The sequence below is a fragment of the Xyrauchen texanus genome, chromosome 49 (assembly GCF_025860055.1).
Source record: "Xyrauchen texanus isolate HMW12.3.18 chromosome 49, RBS_HiC_50CHRs, whole genome shotgun sequence".
In the NCBI taxonomy this organism is placed as follows: Eukaryota; Metazoa; Chordata; class Actinopteri; order Cypriniformes; family Catostomidae; genus Xyrauchen; species Xyrauchen texanus.
In genome coordinates, this window is record NC_068324.1 from 19,159,496 (window position 1) to 19,183,330 (window position 23,835).

General features: G+C 38.1%; 2 protein-coding genes across 2 annotated transcripts in view; both read right to left on the reverse strand.

Annotated features, from left to right (window-relative positions):
• Window positions 1–8,870: 8,870 nt before the first annotated feature.
• The window catches only part of LOC127640165 (harmonin-like), a 34,473-nt gene continuing 19,508 nt past the window's right edge, over window positions 8,871–23,835 (reverse strand). The window contains 10 exon segments of the mRNA XM_052122589.1: window positions 8,871–9,634; window positions 9,637–9,728; window positions 9,901–9,956; window positions 11,647–11,756; window positions 12,312–12,411; window positions 12,525–12,578; window positions 12,772–12,813; window positions 21,486–21,520; window positions 22,480–22,631; window positions 23,168–23,233. Of these exon segments, the coding sequence (XP_051978549.1) occupies window positions 9,480–9,634; window positions 9,637–9,728; window positions 9,901–9,956; window positions 11,647–11,756; window positions 12,312–12,411; window positions 12,525–12,578; window positions 12,772–12,813; window positions 21,486–21,520; window positions 22,480–22,631; window positions 23,168–23,233 (862 nt within the window). The 3' untranslated portion in view covers window positions 8,871–9,479.
• On the reverse strand, window positions 18,728–21,338 carry LOC127640172 (harmonin-like). The gene is made up of 4 exons (XM_052122596.1): window positions 21,221–21,338; window positions 20,892–21,056; window positions 20,533–20,649; window positions 18,728–20,059 (listed from the first exon to the last, which is right to left on the reverse strand). Exons 2-4 carry the CDS (start codon window positions 21,024–21,026, stop codon window positions 19,217–19,219), a joined length of 1,095 nt encoding a protein of 364 aa, XP_051978556.1. The 5' UTR covers window positions 21,027–21,056; window positions 21,221–21,338; the 3' UTR covers window positions 18,728–19,216.

The window sequence follows — 23,835 nt, forward strand, 5'->3', positions numbered from 1 at the left end:
GACGAAATCGGCTCAACCCAGAGATTGTAAAATCTCACAAAGGTGTTGGGTGTAGCCCAGCCCGCTGCTCAGCAGATGTCTGCTAGAGAGGTGCCATTGGCCAGTGCCCACGAGGATGCCACACTCCTAGTAGAGTGTGCTCGTATTCCCAAGGGGCGGGCATGACCGGAGCCTGGTATGCCAGAGCAATGACAGCCACGATCCAGTGAGCAAGCCTCTGTTTGGAGACAGCGTTCCCTTTCTGCTGTCCGCCAAAGCAGACAAAGAGCTGCTCAGAGCATCTAAAGCTATGCAAGTGAACCAAAAAAATTGCGCAAAGCACGCACAGGACACAGCAACAACAGGGCCGGGTCTACCTCCTCCTGGGGCAGTGCTTGGATGACGTGAGAATCTGCCAGACCGAACTCCAGGCATGTGTCACTGACAGAAAAGGCTTGCAGTTCCCCAATCCTCTTGATGGAGGTGAGCTTAATCAGGAGGGCCGTCTTCAAGGAGAGGGATATCAGCTCGACTGATTCTAGCGGCTCAAAGAGGGCTCCCTGAAGGCCCAGGAGGACCACGGAGAGATCCCATGAGTGGAAGAGGTGTGGCCTGGGAGGATTCAGTCTCCGGCGCCTCTGAGGAACCTGATGATCAGGTCGTGCTTTCCTAGGGACTTACCGCCCACTGCGTAGTGGTGAGTGATCATTTCTACGACTGCTGGTGGTAGGCCACTTTGATCTTCCATGTCCCATCCAAGGGCCAGACGTGGAGGTTCCAGAGGTCTGGGCGCATATGCCAGATGGTGCCCCGTCCCTGAGAAAGAACGTCCATTCTCAAGGGAAATTTCCAGGGAGGTGCTGTCACAAGGAGCGTGAGGTCCGAGAACCAAGTCTGGGTGGGCCAATATGGGGCGACTAGAGTGACTCGTTTCTTGTCCTCCCTGACCTTGCACAGGGTATGTGCAAGTAGGTTCACTGGGGGGGGGAATGAATATTTGCACAGTGTTTGCAGGCACAGGTGAATCGCAACCGCCTTATCCACCCGAGGGTCCTCCGTGTACCGCCCCGCCGTCGAGGGTAGTGAGAGCAGATGAACCCGGAAGTCTGTTTTGGGCAGCGAAAGGTGCCCTCCACGACCTCGTCAGTTCGTCGTGCATCTCTGGGAAGAAAGGGGCCCGTGAGTGGCGCCCTAAAGCCAGGATTCAATCATCAAGCCGCAAGCGCTCAGTGGAGAGTGGAGGGTTTCAGTCCAACACGATGCTTATGGCGGCCCGGGCAAGCATGGCTCTGCATCAGCCTCAGACTGGGCGGGAAGACCCGAAGATGGCAGCCTAGTTGAGTCATCAGCGTCCAACATCGCTAGTGCGCTCCCTGATGCAACAATCAAAGATTCATCCTGCTCACAGGTCCCGAAAGAGACGTCATGCTGGCAGTGAGGCAGGTTGTTCTCATTTAGGAACCGGACAGTAGCAAACAAGCATGCTGGGGAACGGGAGGTCCGTGAGGAATTACCCGGCGAGACCGCGTCCATTGAACTCCCCATATCGCCTCCAGTGCCAGCCGGGCCGGCCTCAAACCCGTGGGTAGAAGGCGCAGTGCGGGCGGCGGCTAGAGTGGCTTTCCCCAGGAAGACGGTAGGTTCAGGATCCTTTATTTATACTCGTAGGTAGATTTGGTTTGCAGTGGATGAGTTCATTCAATTGACCAATATTTTACAAAGACAACCCAAGCAAAGTACGACATACAAAATATAAAATTACATAATTTTATAAAACAACACACAGTGTACGACATAAAAAATATAAAACGACATGATTTTAAAAAACAACACACACACAGTGTACATGTTACAATCAACATTTAAAAACAATATATAGTTAAATAAAATAGACATTGCATAGAAACGAAGGAAAGCCAGGGCAATGTTGCCATGGTCGTATTCTCGCAATGAGAACATGAACCATCCACAAACGCTGCCTCAGTGTGATCGCTGCCCAGACACGTGAGGCAGCGCCCGTGGCAGTCAGAAGCTATAACGACCACACCACAGGAATCACACAAAGAAAGAAAGGCATCTTTATAAAGATGTGCCTTTAAAAAGACGTTCAACGTCAATGTGTGTTCTCTAAATATACTCTTTAGCAGGAATATACACCCTTTTAGCACTGTTGAAGCGCATAGGGGGAAATCAAAAAATCTGAATGGAGTGGGAATTCCAGCTCCTTTTATACAGGGTAAGTGCCATACAAATTCCATTCGCCAATTCTCATTGGCCTTTTCTCAAAGAATGGGAGGTGTTCGGGGCTCTCAAGATCGACCCCTAGTGTCACTACATAGACACAACGCCGAGTAAGTGACAGAAGGGGAACTGACCATTTTTGGATGGAGCCACATTGAGAGCACCATATCTCAGTGATTTAACCTTATTGGGCCTTTAAAATTAAGAATAAAAAAGGAAAGTTTGTTCAGAACCACAATCTAAAAGTATTTTAAGATATTTTTAATACTTTTTGAGTTATACGCACTTCAACTTTGGTAAAACTATGTCAATGTCAATACCCTGTTTATTTATATAGCACAATTAAAATAACAGTATTTGACCACTGTGCTGTACAACATCAAACATAATAAGAACAAATAAGATAAAGAAATAAATGAAATGGAGAAAAGAATGAACAAAATCATGCTGTGTTAAAAGCTAATGAAAAGAAATGAGTTTAGGCATAGATTTAAAAATAGATAATGAAGGTAGTTTTGATATACCAAGGCAAGCTGTTACAGATATTAGGGTCAGCTATAGAAAAGTTGCAGTCACCTCTTAGCTTCAAACTCAATCAGGGAACTGAAAACAATATTTGGTTCCCAGATATTATGGATCTTGAGGGATTGTGTAGGCGGACAGATACGGGGCACTAAATTATTTAAAGTTTTGTAGACAAATAATAATAATTTAAAATCAACTCTGCATCAAACCGGCAGCCAATTAAGCAAAGCTAGAATTGGAGTAATGTGTTCATATTTGCGTACGCCCTTCAAAAGAAGGGCGGCAGCATTTTAGACAATTTGATACACTGATATAGAGGGAGTTACACTAATCCAGGCTAGACGAGATAAATGCACGAATCACTCATAGTCTCTCGAGGACAGAAAAGGCTTTACCCTTTTCCCAGAAAAGTAATTTCCCCCCATTTTTAGACTTTATTGGCATATAATGCAACAAATGGTGCTGAGGTTGACTGATTTTTAGTAATAGATCCACCCGTCTCTGTGCAAGATAATTATAATAATAATTAAGCTGACACCTTTCTAAGGTTATTTTTTTTTACCTGTAGTGTTACTCCAAATCATAGGTGAACATTTTCATTTTGACCCCCTCTATAAAATAATGGATTACTCAGTAAATATTGACCCATGGCATTTAATCTAAAAAAAATTTAAAAGATCAAAATCAACATTTTGAGCCTGAGACCATTGGTTGAGTTGGCACAGAATGTGCCTTCAGTGAACAATACAATACACATATTTTTTTTAAATCCCATCTACACTGAGGGAGGGACCTGAGCAATTCTGTGACTAACATCACAGAGAGGTGTTCTATTACATTTGCAAGTGACTGGATAATTTCGTCTGGCATAAAATGGGCAGAAATCCCATAGATTTATGTACATTGAAGGAGGGATCAGAATATCTTAGGGTGGACTCTTTTGACTCATTTGCATAAGCAATCACCTACAGTAGCAACTATAGGTCAACCGATGAAGATGGATGGTGGATTTTGCCGATAATGATAACTAAGATGGTGGGAAATGCCGATAACCGCTTCACTAGCTGATTGTTTTTCAAATCAATTTATAGAATGTCAAAAAAATACTAATTCTTTCTTTTCTATTATGGGCACAGACAAAGAGTCCTAAATTAATAAAATCCCAGATGCAGTTTATTGTTCCACCAAATTCCCAATAATAACAAGACAAAATTTAAGATTTGGTGCATAACGCGGGACATTTAACTATAAACAAGCAAGAAACACACTGGGACTCTTATTTTGATATGATAACAATTGATCCAGATTAAGCTGTAAAACCGATAAGTCGGTATACCGCTATTAGTGACGACCAAGAACACTCTTGCAACGACCTACTAACACCCTACTCTAGCATCATGACAGCGAGCAAACCTTTTTCAGGAGATGTAAAAATCTAGTTTAGAATGCTATTTACAATTTCTGATTTATTGAGCCAAATGTGTCAAAGATCCATCATCGAGATCCCAAATCCTTTTAAAATGCATGTATCTTTATCTGTCCAGTCTACATTGATGCCACATTAGCATTAAATTTGACTCTATTTTCACATCAGATTACAAAGGAAATTACATTGTTGGACTATTGACATATCAAAGTGGAGGTGGTAAAAATAAAATAAAAATATATAGGGACCTTCTCAAAATCACTGTGTTGCCAAAAAGTAAACATAAAGTTAGAAGAACTACACCTCTCTGTGTCTATTCCAGTTACCTGATCCACATTGAAATTAGACCTTCAGTATGTAGGGACTGAGGCCCATCTTTCTTCCTGCCTTAAGCTAAAATTACAACTCACACATACTCGGAGAACCTTTGTGCACATGGCTGTCTTGGGGAGGAGATCTATGAAGTTGATCTATGTTTAAGGAAACTACAGACAGGTGTGTGTGATCTGTTATAGATTTCACAAAGCCTCTATATATGTGAAATATGTTGTTCCAGTAAAGCAATGTGAATTGGCCTTTGACACCATCAACAGGAAAGAAACACACACACACACACACAAACATATTACAATCCATTAAGACAATTTATACAGTAAGCATTTGGATCCAAATGGTTGCATTTGGCCTAGTAGGCACGCCACAACATGTACTGTAATTTGTCTTGCATATATATATATATATAAAGTATATATATATATATATTTGTCCTCCACCACTCAGATTGAGGCGAGTCACTACGCCACCACAAGGACTTTTTGGGAATTCCAAATTGGGGAGAAAAGGGGAGAAAATCAAAAAAGATAAATAAAGGAAAAAAGAGAGAGACCATTCCAAATTTTTCTTTAATCAGCTTTTCTACATGTATGGATGCCATTCCATTCCAGTGTCTGTTGAATTTCTGCTTGAATTTTTGCACCAAGAGTAGCATAAAGTCACCCAACAGCAATGTGAAAGACTGGTAGAGAGCATGCAAAGACGCATTAAAGCTGTGATTGAAAATCAGAGTTATTCCACCAAATATTGATTTCTGAACTCGTCTTAAGTTAAAACATTAATGTTGTGTCATTTAAAAATGAATATGAAATTGTTTGTTGTCATTTTATGCAAATACATGCTCTAAATAACAATATTTGTATTAGGAATTTGGGAGAAAGAAATGTTGTCAGTAGTTTAGATATAGAGAGACCTCTGTATCTGTACCCTCCCTAGCAACCGGGCCAATTTGTTTGCTTAGGAGACCTGGCTGAAGTCACTCTGCATGCCCTGGATTCAAATTTACGACTCCAGGGGTAGTAGTGGACTAGTCTCTTTATTTTTTCCAGAGCTGTATATGTATGTATATTCAGCTCTTTTTAATCTTGGTTGATGTTATTTTATAAAAATAAAAAAAATACACCATTGTTCATTAATGAATCATGTTCGTTCATAATGCATTAACTAATGTAGCATATTCAACTTTCAATTTAAAAATGCATTAGTACATGTTCTACATGTGAATAAAGTAGTTAAAGCTACACAATGTATATTTTGGCCCTCTAGCTGTTATAAATTAAAACTGCATGTGTCTTGCGGAAGAACATTGTTTTGGTAATGAAATTTGTGCTTCGCCACTGCTCCACTGCGTGGATGAATGTGGTTCAAGGCATCGGTGAAAACTGGATACATGACATCTTATCAGGGCGAATGGACAAATACATTTATTGGAAACATTGATATTTTGAAATAAACAAATGTTACAAAAGTTAGGCAACGTTTGTTAACATTAGACATAAAGATTGCTAGTCTGATAGAGTCAAAAGCTGTAAAGTTTTTATAACTGCAGAATATTCTGGCCAAATAGACCATGATAGTAACTAATTTATAGATTGACATTGTTACCAACCAGTGGTCAACATAATTTCAAGACTCACATATCCTCGGCAAGCCTAGGACTAAAGGATTTATTTATAGAAATGATTGCCGTTATAAAGAAAAATGCAAGTGAAATGTTCTGCACTGATTACAGTATAATTATTGTATTTCACTAAACACACACACCGACGTTATTCATATTTATACATAAACCATATCAATTAAATATCTTACCTGTTCAGTAAGAAAAAAGACATCTCTGGGTTGCTTTTAAATCCTTTCAGATCTGAGTTGTCACACCTCTTAAAAGCCAAGTCAATGTTGATTCGGGTTTTATTACGGACTCTGACGTTTTCTCTTTTTGCTTGTAGACTTTGATCTGTTTGAGGTTTCTTTGTTTTTACAACTGGTGATTCCCCAGAGGTTTGCCATTTCAAATGATCCATGGTCAATTTTTCTTGTTCGTTGTGACAACAAAATGTCAGGTTCAGATACTCCCACACACGCTACAGTAGTCGGAGCTTATTTTCCAACAGCTCTAAAATATAATCATTATTATATGTTTACAAAAGTAAATTTAGGTGAAGACATGGTTTGGAAGATGGATTTTTGTTGAACTCTCTCATTAATAACATGTTGTTATTTTTTTTAACAAAAAAGTGTTACATAGTGTAGCTTTAAATAATGTTGACAAATACAACCTGATTGTAAAGTGTTACTGTAAAAAAAAAATAATATCAGCACATTTTATTCCCAAATCTCATTTCTGGTATGCAGAAAAATGTCTTTCTCTGTACCATAATGTGTAAAAAAAAAACAATATATGATATTATTAAATTGCAAATAATTTATACATCATGGTATTTGTTGTACTGGCTTTAATTTATGCAGATTAATTTTTTAAATCATTGGCCAGAAAGACAGATAAAATTATTCTTGTTATTAATGAAAATCTAAAGGAATCACCATTGGGAATATTGCGAAATACAAACAAGCTCTTAAGTAAAACATCTGGATGTATTACAGTAAATCTACTTTATACTCAAATTATCAATGTCACACTGCTAAAAATCTTGGCCCTAAAACAAAAAGTCTTAATTCCTTAAGCAAAACAATTATTTTGAGTTTTTACCTTTTAATGAGATTCAGAGATGTCTAGCTTCCTCTCTGACACACACCTACACTTGTATTACGCAAGCAAAAAGAGAAATGAATTCTGGCTGGACAGGCTGTAGTATATTGAGTTGTTGATCATTTGGTTTCATAAACATTGAAACAAATGAGTCTTTCCATCGAAAGCACTGCGCATGCGCGTTCGCCCCTGAATTCTCCAGCATCGTGATTACGGCCAACATCAGTGTTAAAATACTAAAGATGTGGCCAAGTTCGTTATAAAATACAATTTGATTAACTAAATGTTATAACATCTTTCTCTGACGAGGCTGCAAGGAATGTGTTAGAAAAAGCTCTCGTGCAGCTTTCCTAACAACTTCAGGAGGAAATAAAACCGTCGAAAAACAACCAATAAACGAATTACAAACAATACACTATACCACTTAATGCTTTGAGATTTATTAGTAGTATGTTTGTTGATAATGGAGTTTCAACTATTACTTATGCGACCATTTTATAGCCTATAAATCAAAAGATGAATATGCATACCGGTCTGTAACGCGTGATCATCATCTCAAAATTCCAGTTGTGTCCAAAACCGCCACCTCATGTGATGATTTTCCCAGTCCAGGGAACTTGACGTCCAATATAAGCGTCTAACTCAAATGGAAATAGGTTAGCAACAACACACAACTGACATTTGTCCGCGGTTGTGCCATTGGGACCGTTTTTTACTCGGAGGAACTAACCAAGGTTCTGAAATGAGCGTCGAAACAATCCGTTTGAAATTCCCGAACATCGATTTGAAAGTTGCTCGATTTGAAGGAATCCGGTTCATTCAGTCACGCGCCATGAGAGATCAATTATCGATCAAGCATAACAATGCGACTACTTGTCAATCAAATACAAAATGGGAGAATGCCGTAACATATATGCCTCCGCTATTGATTTTAAAAGCATAAAAAAATGACACAATTTCTCATACTTGTAATAAACTTGGATGGAATAGCCTACATATTTTTAAAGGTTGGGATTAAATATTGCCTTTAACTAGCACCAGTCATGAACGACAGTGACCTAGTAATCATTCGCAACTGGTATATGGGCCAAATTCGACAGGTGTGGAATTGATAGTGAAAATTGTCCAATCAGCATGGCAGCTGAGGATATCGTCATCACAGCATAATACCACACTGCCGCCTACTTGTAACTCAAAACAAAGGGCACAATTGACACACATTCATCAGCACCTTAGAAGTACAGCACGAAGGCAACACGTTTGTTAATACACGTTTATTACTTTAAAAAGAACAACAAAATATGTCCTAAAGAGTTTTTTGATGAATTATTGTGTATTTCCAAAACATGCTTTAGCACACTCTTGATTTCTAAAGCATGTAAATAATGCATTTGCTTCATATATGACTGTGAATTATGTGCTTTGCAAAATTATAAAGACAGCTAATGAATGACTCTTGATTCCCATGCATGCATCTTCTGTTTAGTGTGATCCTTTGAACTCGTATGATGAATGAACGTTACATTTATATCGCTTTTCTGACACTACACTCATAGAGCTTTACACATTGAACAGGGGACTCTCCTCACAACCACCAACAGTGTGCAGCATCCATCTAGATGATAGGGTTGGTCCTTAAAAGAATGTCCTGAAAAAAGAGAGACCAGTCTGATTACAAGCAGTCATATACAGTATTTCACTTATAATTGCTGAAAACAGGTGCACACATAAGAAGGAAAAGGAATTTAATAGTAAAGTAACACATACACATGCATGTTGCTACTGTTTATATGAAACCTATATATAAACATGAAAGTAGAATATGTCACTGCACTGGTTCTCAGAATGTGGAAACCTCACATGCTGACACAGATGCACCATTACTAACTGCTGCAACCAGCAGGCCATTACTGGTAGTGCAGCATATAGTGTCCTCAAGCAACAATGCTGCTCAAATGCTAAATCCCTCCATATATGCTTTGTTTTAGTCTCAGATTTTGTGGCTGGGGAGCCAATGGCAGAACCTTTCATTAATTCAGACAAAATTAGGCTAGCTTTATAGAAACATGCTGTAGTAAAGAACAGATCAAAGAAGCAATGATCAACACAAGTCATGACATGTAACAGTCCCTTTAAACAACATCAATCAGAACTACTGTGTGTGCTTTGTGATACATCTCTCAACAATGGATCAAGACAATTTTTATTCTCGAACATCAACCATTGAACACCATCATTTATTTTTATTATATCAGCACATCCCAATCATTTGGATAGCAAAAGTGGATTTCCACAGAGATGGGTGGGATTAACAAAGAGAGTGTCACATGTACATGATAAAACGTTCACTGCAGAAGTGCACCGGAGGTTTGGGGGGTTTCGGCTGGGGTAGTGGCTGATCAAGGAGGGGGATGGGGAGGCCTCATCTGAAGGACGTAGCCCTGTCTGTACACAGAGGCACTGCCCTGGAAAACCTTTTTCTTTGCAGTGGGTCTGACTGGTGCTGCTTTAGGACTGAAGACATACAGCAGATGATAGGTTCACTATGATGAGCCATTTACACAATTGTTTCACATAATACCCAAGGCTGTAGTCAAGTGAATTTATATTTTTTGGAGCTGTCACAGTGTGTGGTGTGTTTTTCCTTGGGGATCATATATTATGAAGAAAATGTATTTATACGTACACTTCATCTTCATATTCCTTCGGTGGAGACACTGCGATAACCAGGTCGATCCAATCCTGCACACACACATAAACAGGCAAAAAAAATCAATCAAAAATTATATATATATGATATAAATTGTAAAGTATTTATACATCATAGTAGTACTCCCCTTCATTTTCAGTGATTTTAATAATGATAAAAATAAATAAAAGTACAATAGTAGTAAACTTAATAAACCTTTTCTTGTATTAACATATAAAACGACAGTGCTACGGATAATGAGTAATCATTATTGATTCCAGAAATCATAATTGAAAACAATGGGTGTAGTTATAATTAATAGTATATAGACATTATAATTATTATATTAATATTTTACATTCTTTCATATTATACAGTATATATAACTGTAGTGTATAGGTATCAATATAATTGTGTTAATAATTTTAGATAATATAATATAATATAATTATTATATAATAATAAAAAAATATTATTATATTGATTATTATAATTCTAATAGTTATAGCTAATTCATTGTAAAAATAGTCAAACCGATTGGGAAAATTTGAAAGTGTCCAGAATGTGATGTAACACAAAAAAATTATTTGGTCCCAAAAGTAGGCTTAATTTTTTAAGCAAAATGCAATTTGATTGATAGAGAGAGAGAGAGAGAGAGAGAGGACAGACAGATTAATGAGAATCACCCATGTCCAAACAGCACATGCACAAAAGGAGGCATTTTCTATAAATGAAAATAAATTCTAGCACACAACAGAAGACGTGGTCAGTGATTTTGCCTCCCACACATTTCATTTCCATTAATGAAATGCACATTGAATCTCATTACTCTACTTAAAACTCCACCTCCACCTTTACATTTACATAATGTGTCTCATGGACATTTCAGCTTGTCTTGTCTTGAGAAGCACAATTTGTTGCAACATTTGCTCATCATTTCCTTCACTCTTCATTTCTTTTTCATGCTGCTTCCTGCAGTAATCATCACAGCAACATACTACGGCCTTTCTTTTCCTTTCTGTTTCTATCAATAAACACAAACTGTCAAACCCACAGGACATCAACCACTGAAAATTTGTGTCTATGATCATTTGCATTTTTTGGACTGTTGTTTCAACAAAAAAGTCATTGAAAAATAAAATGAATGCATAATTACAGTATAGCCACACAGAATTCGCTGCGCCGATTGTGGTGGGAAATCTGTGTAATGGGCTTAAACATGATTCAGTTTGGGCTGAGATTACAACAAGCTAACTTGTATCAGAATGATAGGCACTCAAACTCTGCGCAAGTCTAAAAAGGATTATAAAGCGCAACAGTGCCCATCCACTTTATCATCTGTGTTGGTTCGGAACGTTTCCCATTAAAAAAATTTCCATAGGGATTTCATAAAATCCTTCATAAAAGCGTTCTAAGCCATAAAAAAAACCAACCAGCTCCGATATGAATCACAACTTTACAAATTTAATTGAAGCAAAAATAGTGTTTGAAAATAAGACAAAAAGACAAAGTCTGAGTACTTAAAGTCTTTACTGAGGGAACAAATCCCATGAAGTATCGCAAATTACGATTAATGTTTCATGAAATTGTTGATTTTAAGCAAAGAAATATATTTTCTTATTGCTAAATATTAAGATATATGCAAATATACTGTATAAGTAGTTTGAGAGTGTAGGAAGTAGGCCAAAGACCAGGTCAACTGATTTGAATTAACTCGCTGTTTTATTGTAATGAGGACCGTACCCCTCCACTGTACCAAGCCTGAGTCAGAGAAGTCTGTCCTTCAGCCAGAGTCACATCTGTCAGGATCTTTCCATTCACAGCCATGATCTCATCACCTGCCACAATCCCACCTGAGAGAACAGACAAAAATATTCAATATTAGTCATTATTTACCCTTGAATTCAAAGCAATCAAAAACAAGTTTTACAGAGAATAAAAGTGAATAATATATATAATGAATCTATCAAATTAAACTAGATTTTTTTACATGGTGCTTGCCCGTGGAAAAATTGCTGCCATATTGCTAGGATGTTTGAAGTAGTTGCCACTGCCAGGGTTTTGTAATGCGTTTTCTAGGAAGTTTTGGGTAGTTGGTAGAACTTTGCAAGTTGCTAGTGTGTTCTGAGTGAATGCTAGGTGGTTGCTTACTGTCCCAAGTCAGAACAGAACCCACCCCCAAGTCTGTATGATATTCTGATCCCTAGATGTGGCTTAGGTCTTTCCTCCAATGTTTACAGAAAAGTTTTTGCCCTCTACTTAACAAGCCACATGATTTGAGCTCCTGTCCATAGCAAAAACCACAATTTAAACAAATTAGAACAAACCCCAAACCCTAAATATGATCAATAATAATAGATATGCTTGTAAGTTTACAATTGAAAACATGTTATTTTTGTGAGGCTCACCATGTTTATCTGCTGCGCCTCCCTCATAGATAGACGACACCACAATCTTTCCCAGTGGGGAGTCTATCCCTCCCTCTATAGCCAGATCAAGCTTTCCATCCTATAGAATATTAAATACACCAGAATGAGGTTTCCCCCAATCCTTATGTTTAAGATGCTCAATTGCATATCTATATTAATCATACATATGTTTATTTTCAATTCTCACATTACCTTCTTAATTCTTAAAAGTCGCAGGTCTCTACCAGCTATCTGATCAGCCGTGAACTGTTAACACATACACAAACAGTGTTAACAGGAGTTATGTTAAATCTGTAATTTTAATGTGATCCAATAAAACCATGTCTATGCTAAACAAAGTCTAACGTTTCCAAGTGTCCAACTATGCAGCATATAATTTATAGCTTAAATAAGAATGCACAGTTTATGCTGATACACATAAGCACATGGATTACTGTACCATGGAATATGGATCAAAATCATCTATGTATTTCTGAAATCCCTGCAAAAGAAATATGAAAATAGAAGTTGATGTTTGCCAGAGGGTGAGGTGTAAATCAGACATCTTATTTTTGGCAAATACAAATGAAAATGTTCATTCATTTCCAAGAAAATGAAAGCACTCTACAGTCCAAATGGATATTTGACACCTCTAATGCAATCAATGGCAGCTTCTTCCTCTGTTTCTCAATAGACTATTCAAGGTAAAGCCAGATCAGTGTTTAAAAAACATGTCTCATTAGTTTAACATGACCTCTAAATCAATCTATAAAAAGCATCTGATCTATAAAGGTGCACTCATAGATTAATTATAAGGTGTTGCCTATAAAGACATTAATAGGTGTTTTCCAATTACATGGTAACCCCCATATTTGTAAATTTTTTTAGTTCTTGGAATACATACATCATGGCTGCAAAAAGCCATAATTACAGTAAGAAACCAAACACTGTTTATTTATTTTCATAATGCTGCATCCACACCAATAGGTGTCAGTATAAAGTCCAAGACTTGAATGCACTAGTTAAATACAGACATTTAAGCACAAAAATATATTAAAAGCTCAACTGTAAATTCTCATATGTATAATCACAGCAAATGTCAATAAATGGAATACACATCCAAAGTATAAGAAACAGTATACTATGCTGCATAACATATTATTACTACATAGTGTGGTGCATGTAGAAATGGTGAGAATGAATTTGTTTAGTTGGATCATTGGTTGCTTTCTAGTTAGAGTTGTCAAAAGATGTTCATCAAAGGCAGTCATATTTTAATTTGCAATGATAATTAAGGTTAACATTATCAAAAATATCTAGTAGTAAATATGTAATTGTTGGATGACATTTGGTAACATACTATCACGCTCAAATCCACTGGCCTTCAATGAAGACCAATAATCAATCACGGTTTAACTGCATACTCTTCCTCATCCAAAATGAACACACACACACACACACACACACACACACACACACACACACACACACACACACACACACACACACACACACACACACACACACACACACACACACACGTAGTGTTTCCATGTTTTATGGGGACTTTCCATAGACATAATGGTTTTTATACTGTACAAACTTTATATTCTATCCCCTAAACCTAACCCTACCCCTAAACCTAAACCTCACAGCAAACTTTCTGCATTTTTACATTTTCAAAAACCATAATTTAGTATGATTTATAAGCTGTTTTCCTCATGAGAACCGACAAAATGTCCCCACAAGGTCAAAAATTTCGGGTTTTACTATCCTTAAGGGGACATTTGGTCCCCACAAAGTGATAAATACACGCTCACACACACACACACACACACACACACAAAGATGACATTTGGTGCAACTGTATATGCATTACATAAGCTTCAGTTTGATCATTCCTTTTGCACAGTGCATATCAGATCTACCCAAGTGCTTTTTCAAAGAAAACAAAATGGATGTATGATTGCCTTTTAATGACTGGGTGTGACTGAGAACAAGGTAGGATTTTGATGTAGACAAACATTTTTTTTATGTAGAGTTAATCCATTTGGTAAGCCCTGTTCAATGTCATGTAAAGTTGACTCTGAATAACCAGTCTTGCATGAAAGGCTCTTTATTCGATATGATTGTGGCTTTGCAATCATACACAATTGCAAAACACAAACCACAATCTTTTAAACAGCCATTCACAACATAAATGTTAAACACTGAACACCCTAGAATAGGATACACTATAAGTACAAAATGTATCCTGTACTGCTGATTTGGGATCAGTTTCCACAACCAAAAGTCAGACTTTAAAGGGTCATATCATAAATGTATCATTATTATTTATTCAGCAGCCTGATCTCATGAACATTACATGACAACAGCAACGAAACGATGCTATGATGTGCCATATAACACATTTTGCTGCAGTTTCCCCAGTTTTTGCTGTCAAAACAAATCAGAATGTGGTGATTCATAATATCAGAATGAAAAGCTCTCAAAGCTAGAAAGACAGCCAGTAGCTCTCGGCGGTTGACATGTCACGGCCGTTTTGCACCTGTTTCCAGGTTTCAAAAGTTGGGCGACAATTACACACCATGCCCTAACTTGTGTTGGATGCAGTTGTGGTCAGCACTTTCTTTCTGAAAACTTAACCCAGAATAACACACTGTTAATAGAAGGCTGGTGCTGTCCATGGTGCTAGAGCAGCCGGACATTGGCGAGTTACCGCTATGCACATGAAAATGAAATGACGTCAGTGGTAATGTTATTTCACTTTTTGAACTGAAACAGACATCAAAATATTGTCTGTATGCACTCATTATGAGGTGCACATGCAGGAACTCCTAAAAAGCAGATTTACTGGATGGGGAAAAGTGTGCTTTTCACCTGTTGACATTAAAATACATTTTCGTGAAAGTGTGGGGAGCCAGAGACACACTGAAATGAAGGACATAAATTGATCCACAGTTTCCTCAAACGCGAATATAAAAAGCCAACTGTAACGCTGTGTAATTGGTGCATGAAGTACGCATCCTTCTGATCTATTGACTTAAATCAGTCCTGATGACAGATGTACGATAAGATCTGTTTCTGAGAAAACATTCTGAATGGGCACGTCTCAAGCGCACGATTTAAGGGGCTCACGAGGCATGTGCCGGCACGAGGACCACCTTTAATTCATCCTGCTCGACCTCGTGGCCCTGCCATGCCTCCTCGTGTGACCCTTTGGGTACCACAGAAGAGGCGTATGGGAGGGCGCAGGAGGCAGAATCGTCCCTCAGAATGATGGTGATTCAAGAGCACAGCATCTTGAGACTCATGCCGTCGCAGTAAGGGCAGTCTGTCTCTATGAGAACAGACTGCGTGGGCCAAGCCCAGACAGAAAGTGCATGCTGGTCTGATGCTGGTCTGATGGCAGGATGTGTCTCTTGCACAAGGAACACTTATGTAATGACATTGCTGGGAATCAGGATGCTGAAGCGGCCCGTTCACCAGCGAAACGTCAAGCGGCAAGGCGGAGTGATGTTCGCATTGAAGGAGAGCGAAAAATCTTCTTGTTTCTGTGAAGATTCTGCCTGCTGACTTGTGTTGGCGATGGCAAAGCAGTAGAAGGCTTCTAGACAAGAGATGAATCGCTGTCTTGAGGAAAGAAAATTCTGAGGAATGGTGTTTGTGTTAGCATGCAATGTCAAGTGTACGGAGTCATAAGGGAACACACAGTTGTTGTAATGCCTCGACTGTTATTTCCATCAGGAAACTGCAACGAAATGTAGAATGCAGCACATAAGAATAAAAAGCATAAAAATATTTATAGTAAAGGTCATTCTATGAGACTACGTTTTTTTCTGGTGTTGTTGGTTATGTGTGCAAATGACAATTTTAAATGCTCTTTTCAGACTGGGGAGGAAGCTTTGAGTTCTGAAAGTTACAGTATGTTTTCATAGCACAGTGGCATTTTTAATCTCATACGATCAAGTAAAATTGTATTGCTTATGATATGACCCCTTTAATTATTGTTAAATTATTGTAATTGTAAAAAATAAAACTGCTTTTAAATCAGCTCAGTTGAATACATTTGACCAATATCACCCAGGGAAATATTGTTAGAGAAGTAATAGACACATAACATGCAATATATATTGAAAGCAGAGACATCACTTAAGAACTGAGTCTCTAGAGAGAGGGGGAGAAATGCAAAGCAATGATGACAGTTACTTGTTTCTTGCCAGATTTAAAGGATGTGTTGTACGTGACCATCCGTTTGAGCATCTCTGGGGGCTGAAAGTACACATAATTATGACGACTCTTAAATAGCACCGCACAATAACCCACACAGAGTGCTTGTGCCATCTAATTATATGCCATGAAAGGTTTCCTCAATGAGACAAATAGGTTGATTAACTATCTATGAATTGAGTCATCCTGTGAGCTTTACAAACACACTCAATGCTTGACCGCACTATTTCAGAGTGAATTGTGTTCAATATGCTATTGATATATGCTATTGATATATGTGGATTATTTGAGAGAAAAGACACCTGGTTTTTCAGACAAATAGTCTTTTGTAACTGTTACTCATGTCCATAACACATATGTTGCAGGATAAGTTGCATGCCTTAGTTTAAAATTTAGGGTTAGGGGTTTGTTCAAACCACTAAGCCTAAGTATTAGCACTAGTAATAATGCTTATTAATATTGCCTTATAAAGAACCATTAACAATTCAATAAAGACTGAAGAGACACCTCAAGGCAGCAAGGTATCGTTCTCTCTTGCCCTTCTTGTTACCCTCCTGAAATTGCCACCAAATTGGCAAGCACTCATTCATCTAATTTAGGAGCCACAAGGTCATGCATAAGCGATTGGCTTCTTCTGTGATCTGATAGAGCGGGACCGGTTGTCTGATGGAGGGGCTAGCAAGTATAAGTTTGTCAAGTTGATCAATCAAATGCATTTTAATTCTATAAGCCTCATTGAAGTAAGTGCACAGATGGAAAATGCACCTCTCTTCTCTCCATTTCTTTTATCTCTCCTCAGTTTTTCCTCACAAAGAAACGTTCATTCTAAGGAGACTGCCTTCTTAATCAGTGCAATCAGACAGAAAAACAAATCCATCTATCTGTTCCCTCTTGAATCTCAAAAACTCAAATTCTAAGGCAATTTGGCGCAACAATCAAACCAATGAGATTTAATAGTCGTTAAGATCCAGGAGCATACTCATTAATCAGCAATACGTATACACATGCACGCACTGTTTGTGTCTTACCATGGTCTCGTAGCGAAGTGTGGGTCTGTGGGTGGTCTGAGTTGGTAGCATGACGGGTTTGGACATGACAGGGTTGACCTGCCGCCGCTGGTTTGGAGGGCTAGGGGCTATTTGCTATGTTGAGGTCAGCAATAAGGGACACACACTTAAGGTCAGAGTATGATATACCATCATTATGTGATTCCAACCACACAACATGAAAAATGCAAGGAACATTTTAAATAACACAAATTCTGCAGAAGATCTTCTACAGCTGTACTCTTCTATACATCTGATTAATAGAGAAAATGTTACTCAAAAATAAACATTTTATTGAAATTATATCAGCATTTAATCTCCCTAATGTTGTTCCATACCTGTATGACTTTCTTACTTCATGAATCACAAACGGAAATACAATGATGTTTGATGAAAACTGGTGTGGCGTGTATTGACATGCCATATTTGAATTTTAAGTTTAGCTAATCTGTGTAGCTTTTAACACTAGTGTTTGAGGAAAGAATGTGATACAGGTTTGGAACATCTTGAGGATTGAGTAAATAATGATTGAATGAACTAATATGTTAAATTCAGATTTGAGTAAAGTCTTACGAAATATTAGAGCTAATTGTTTTATTTAATAATAATTATAATTTTCTAATATGGCATCTTAAACTTCATAACCTTCCAAATGGGGGGGGCATATATAGCATATGTGCCAGCAAAATTCAATACAAAATGCACTTCTTGCAGTGTGCTATTACATTCAGAGTGAGAAACTCTGGAGGATGCAACATTTTCTCTGCAAAAGATGCCAGTTTCTATTAAGCTAAAACTACATATGTTGTACAAGCGTGCCAATTTCCACTAAAACTAAAGAGGAAGGCACAGTGCAGTAAGTAGTATTATTTACAAACTAAGGACTCACCAGTGAATTATTAGAGGTTGATATCCTGCTAACATGAGATGTGTTTCTCATCACCTGTGTCACAAGGATAAAATTAGCAATGGTCAAGTGATAATAGAAATCACTGGCAACCGCAGGATACTATCTTTGCAAACATGATTCTAACCAAATGACCTTCTTCAGTCTGAGGTTAAAGGGACAGTTTATCCAAGAATAAAAATTCTGTAATTATTTACTCATCCTCTTCCATGGAACACAAAAGGCATCCGAGATCCTCAGGCATCATTCACTTTCATTGTGTGGAAAACATATGCAGTCTGTCTCTAACATAATGCCTAGGGTTCCTTTTGTGTTTCACGGATGAAAGAAAATCATACAGGTTGGAACAATGTGAGAGTGGGTAAATAATTATATAATTTTCATTTTTGGGTGAACTAAACCTTTTAATAATAGTAAACTAGTCTGGACAACAACACACTTGAGGAGTGCTTACAAATGATCCTAAATTCAGTCATGAAACTATATTTCAAAAACTGATATGTCTTTTGCCATAAAATCTTTTGAGCCAATCAGCTTGTGTACTCTCTCTCTGTCTTAATTAAAATGGCCTCAGTTGTTTGTAGGTAGGACAGTTTCACTGCAGCGAACTAAGAGAGTTTACTCTCTGAAACCCTCCTCCTCCCTAGCATCACTTGTCTAGATCTGCTTCAAGGGGATTGTATGTATTTCTAATTGTGCATCAACAGTGTAGTCTAATATGCTCAAAACAGCATGTCTGTGTATATTCTTGCAATAGCGAGTTTTTGTACTTTGCTCTGCAGCTGCAGCAGCAGTGTAAACAGATCTAGTCTGACGAGACCAAACCTACCAACTGTCATATCCACTATATTATTTTGAGAGTTGTCATGACTGAACTTAAATAAATAATAATCTCTCACACTGATAAACACACTCGCTATGCTAACCATCAAGTCACGGTCGACCTTTGGACTGAGTGGGTGTGAGAGGTCACTGGTATTGGTGAGGTGGAAGCCCACTCTCTGCCGGTAGCCATTCTCCCCAAACCTGCTTCCTTGTTCAGCTAGGCTTGGAGAGCGGAGATAATTGGATGAATCTCCATGGTATTTGTCCTCCATGTGCAGAGGTGGTGAAGGTGGTGGGGGAGGAGGCAGAGGTGGTGGGGGAGGAGGAGGTGGTGGAGGGGGAGGTGGGTGAGATGAAAATGGAGCCCTAGAGAAGAACTTTGGGACAGCAGGAGATGGTCGCACATAACCTACTGAGGATGGAGGCAACCTGGATACTGGTGGAGAAGGAGGGCGTTGAGGGGCTGGTCTGGTGGCTTGTATTGGGTGCGGTGTTCTTGGAGATGGAGGGTGGAGATTGGATGTATAGTAGAGGCGGGGTGAGGGTGGAGGGAGTGGTAAAGGAGGCGGGGCCTGGTTGGATGTGGGTAGAGCTGGGGCTAGTCTTTTCAAAGGATGCCTCAGACTCTGGTCCACCTCTTCTAAGTTGATGTCATCAAGGTCAGTGGTGGCCAACGTTATGCCACCGGGGAACCTCCGGTTGGTGGGGCCGGTCGATGGAGGGGAACGGGTTGGAGACATCTGGAAATACACTTTAATTGCTTAAAAATCTGAACCTACCAAGCCACTCAATCTGGACTAAAAGCAAAGATCAACACACTTTAAGTTCTTTTCCACCATCAGACCGAACGGTTCTGTTTATAGTGAGTAAAGGTTCCAGTAACATTTTCACTGGAGGTTAGTTTGGTATGGTATGATTGCAAACTGTTCCTGGCCCAGATTTCTCAGCATGCTTAGCTAGCCATACTCAAGACAGAGAACCATGCTGAGGGAACAGTTTTAGTGATGTGCCTCATGTTTGGTGACTTGTCAGTCCAAATTCTGATTTTGCAGCACCACAGTGGAAAAAGAAACCGTAACCATGCAAACAAGCCTGTATCGATATGGAACATCACAATTCCACAATGAGAACCATTTTGCCTGATGGTGGAAAATGCCTTTTGAGTATGTCAACACACTGCAGTATTCCTTGAGTGGAACTTAATGGTGTTTACCTCCAGAGACTCATTTTCCACCGAGGAGATCTGTTCTAGTCTGGTTTGACAGAGCCTCTCGACCCAATGCTGCACCTTCTCTGACTCATCTAGATCTTCTCTCTCAGTCTCTGACACCTATTTGAATTAGTAAAGCCACACCCAGACATGGAAGCTATAATAAACCAATGGGAGCTTGTTGAAGCACCTTTGCAAAACTGCAGCTGCCATTAGAAATGATACAACGGTATAATTATGCTATTCAATATCCAAGGTTACTGAATGTTAGATTCCCAGGGGGACTGAAGCTATTACACTCACAGGCTATGCACAATCTATGTCAAGAAACCCTACTGTAACCTCTTTGGAAGACATGGTACCTCTTGTAGAAGTCTGCTGATTTTCATCTGTTTCTCTCGCTCAAGAATCTCTTCCTTTTCCTTTGCAAGCTTCAGCTCAAACTCCATTTCTTTTTTGTTCTTTTTCTCTGCTGGGAGAGTGTCAGTCTTTGACATCTTCTTTTTCTTTTTTGTCTCTTTTCCTTTCTAAATACCCAAAGTAATGGTTTGAGAACATGTGGTAGAATTTACATCAATGCCAATCCAACAACCATGCTTAAACCTTAGACATTTCACCAAGATAAATGAGATATTATATAGTAGTTCCATCACACCAAAACACCACAACATGCTTGTAGCACACAATATACCTTTTTGAGTGTTGGCAACTTCCCTTCGTAACGGTAGATCCAACCGAATGCTATGAGAGCAAGCGTGATAACATGAACACAAAACCATGATGGGGTGCCAATTCTGTTGATTCATCCATCTAAATCAAACAAGAAATGATCCAACCAAACAAAATACAAAGAGGATGGTCTGCATGCAGTTACACATACTGCATGTGTATTGCATGAAATGTCTTGAATGAGGGAAAGTTTGTAGAAGGAAGTCTTTCTCAGTGCATGTTTTTACCTCTTCTTCATCCGAGTTCTCACCGTCCTCATCGGCTGATGAAGCCAGGTAGTGACAGACACGGCACACCAGAAAAGCAAAGAGACAGACACACAAAGAAAGATGACGCATTCCAAGAACTTACTGTTCATGCAGTAAAGAAAGTAGCAACATCAAGAATGTGTGCAAAATGGGTACCTTTTTTACACTAGTTAACAGTTATTTGATAATCTTTAAAGAATGGATCCTTTTGACAGACGATGATGCATTTTGTCTTAATATAGATGAGTAAATCTATATCTAATCTAGGAAATCTATATCTAATCTAGTAAATCTAGGAAAAATTTTTTATTTAAACATTTTCTATGATTTAATGCACATTTATCTCAATATATGTTATTTTGTTAGAATGCTTTGTTTATATTGCCCTGACATGAATAAATAAATAATGTATTATTTAAATTAAATAAAAAGTCAACACTGCTTTGTTGGGTTTTCAGGTGATAGTAAGGGGCCATTCACACTTAAAACATTTTTGCATCCATCTACACAGTTTTTCGATTGTTTTTCTGTGTATAACAATTGGCAGATGTCTTTGACCATTGTGCCACGTCTTGCTGTTTTTTCAGCATATTCAGTATGCTTTAGATGCAGTAAAAAATATAATCTTGAGTCAGGAGAAACTTCATATCTTTTCCATTAATTGAGCAGCATCATCATCATTATTTCTTCAGACTGCCATTATCCCTCTTTTTTATTAGTTTTTTCAGCTCTTGGAAAGTCATGGAAAGACAATAGTGAATTTTTCTTCTGCTGTTGCAGCAAATGGGAATGCAAAAACTAATTTTTGCTGTGGTCTCCCATTTATGGCAGAGAAGTTTACCCTTATATATGAATACTGAATAACTTCAGTGCTTCATACCCAGAAATTTGAAAAGGGTCTATTTAGTAGCTCTATAGAAAGCATTCAAAGTTAACACACTGGAGAGGTTTTATATGTGTGTCGTGGACTTACTGGAGGTTTTGGGTTTAGGTGAAGGTGTGAGACGTGCCGGTGGTGTAGGGGAGGGGGATGGAGAGGGGGATGGGGAAGGGGTTTTGGATTTTTCCTTGGATCCCCAATCTTCTTCCCACTCTTTGTGGTGCTTCCTCTCTGCTGCTTCAATTCTGAATTGACAATATACACATATAGGTTGTGATACATTTATAACATAGACTGTCATCCATTCTGACAGGTTTGCATAATAATATTAGAGTAAACATTTATTTAGCAATGGCACTGCATAGCAGTTTCATGTTCAGTGTGGACAGACATTTATTTGTGTCTTTGCTTATTATTGCTAATTGCTTATTGCATTGTAATTTGTTAGGACAAGGTGTTAAATGCTTCATTTGATCAATTTCTTCTTCTCATTGACATGTTTATTAATGCACCTTAGTCAGAGTAGACAGTATATTTAAACTGACATGAATTACTTTGAGGGATTGAAATACAGTTCGATCTGGGTGTAAATCTTTCATCTGATAAGACATTACTTTCCACAAAAGAGGAAATATGGTTTGTGAATATTAGACCTGACCTAAGATGGCAAACTGTACTTCCATCCCTTTGTGTTCAAGTCAATTTGAATATACCAATTTTTGTTTACTCAGGAGACATTTTTGCTTTTACTTGGCGAACAGTATTTTAAGTTGATGAGAACCTTTCCATTTCTTTATGATGTCGTTCTTCTTCTTCTGCAGTCTTCTGTGATATCTCCATCTTCCTCCTGCAACATATTTTACATGTGAAACAATAAAATTGTTATGCAGATTGTTTTGAGATTAATATTATGTGTATTCAGAGTTGCAACAATTTTTCAGCTGTTAAGCTTATGTAAATTTATTTTTACTAGCAAACTACTTGAATTGAAGTATTGAAAGAAACAGATGGCAGATTAATTCATCATCACATGATCATTTAAATGAATATCTAAATATTTTATATTTAAATATTTATTCAAAGACGTATCTCATGAGGGCTCTGTGGTTTTGTAACACTTTCTTTCAGAAGTCACTAACAAACATTATATAATGCTTTACAGATCAAACATTCATGTACATGCAAATATCCAAGCATAATATATATTACCATGTTAAATTACTGAATTGCCTTTAATGTTTGTAATTCATAAAAAGTATTATAAAGTATTAGCAGATATTAAATTCATAAATTCAATTTCTTGGGATAGTAAAGTATAACCAAAAGGAATAATATCCAGAATGTTTCAAATGTTTGTTCTAGAATAAGCCCAAATTGGTTGTGATCTTTTTTTTTGAATCACTTAAATATGTGTTTTGTCTGTTGTTGAACAATTGTTTTGCATGATCT

What these genes read in the sequence shown, in the direction of transcription:
- LOC127640172 (XM_052122596.1), bottom strand. Translation starts at nt 21,026, where the DNA reads ATGTCAAAGACTGACACTCTCCCAGCAGAGAAAAAGAACAAAAAAGAA. An exon ending in TCAGCAGACTTCTACAAGAG is followed by an intron (nt 20,650 to 20,891) that starts GTACCATGTCTT and finishes TAATTCAAATAG; the next exon opens with GTGTCAGAGACTGAGAGAGA. An exon ending in TGGAAAATGAGTCTCTGGAG is followed by an intron (nt 20,060 to 20,532) that starts GTAAACACCATT and finishes GTGTATTTCCAG; the next exon opens with ATGTCTCCAACCCGTTCCCC.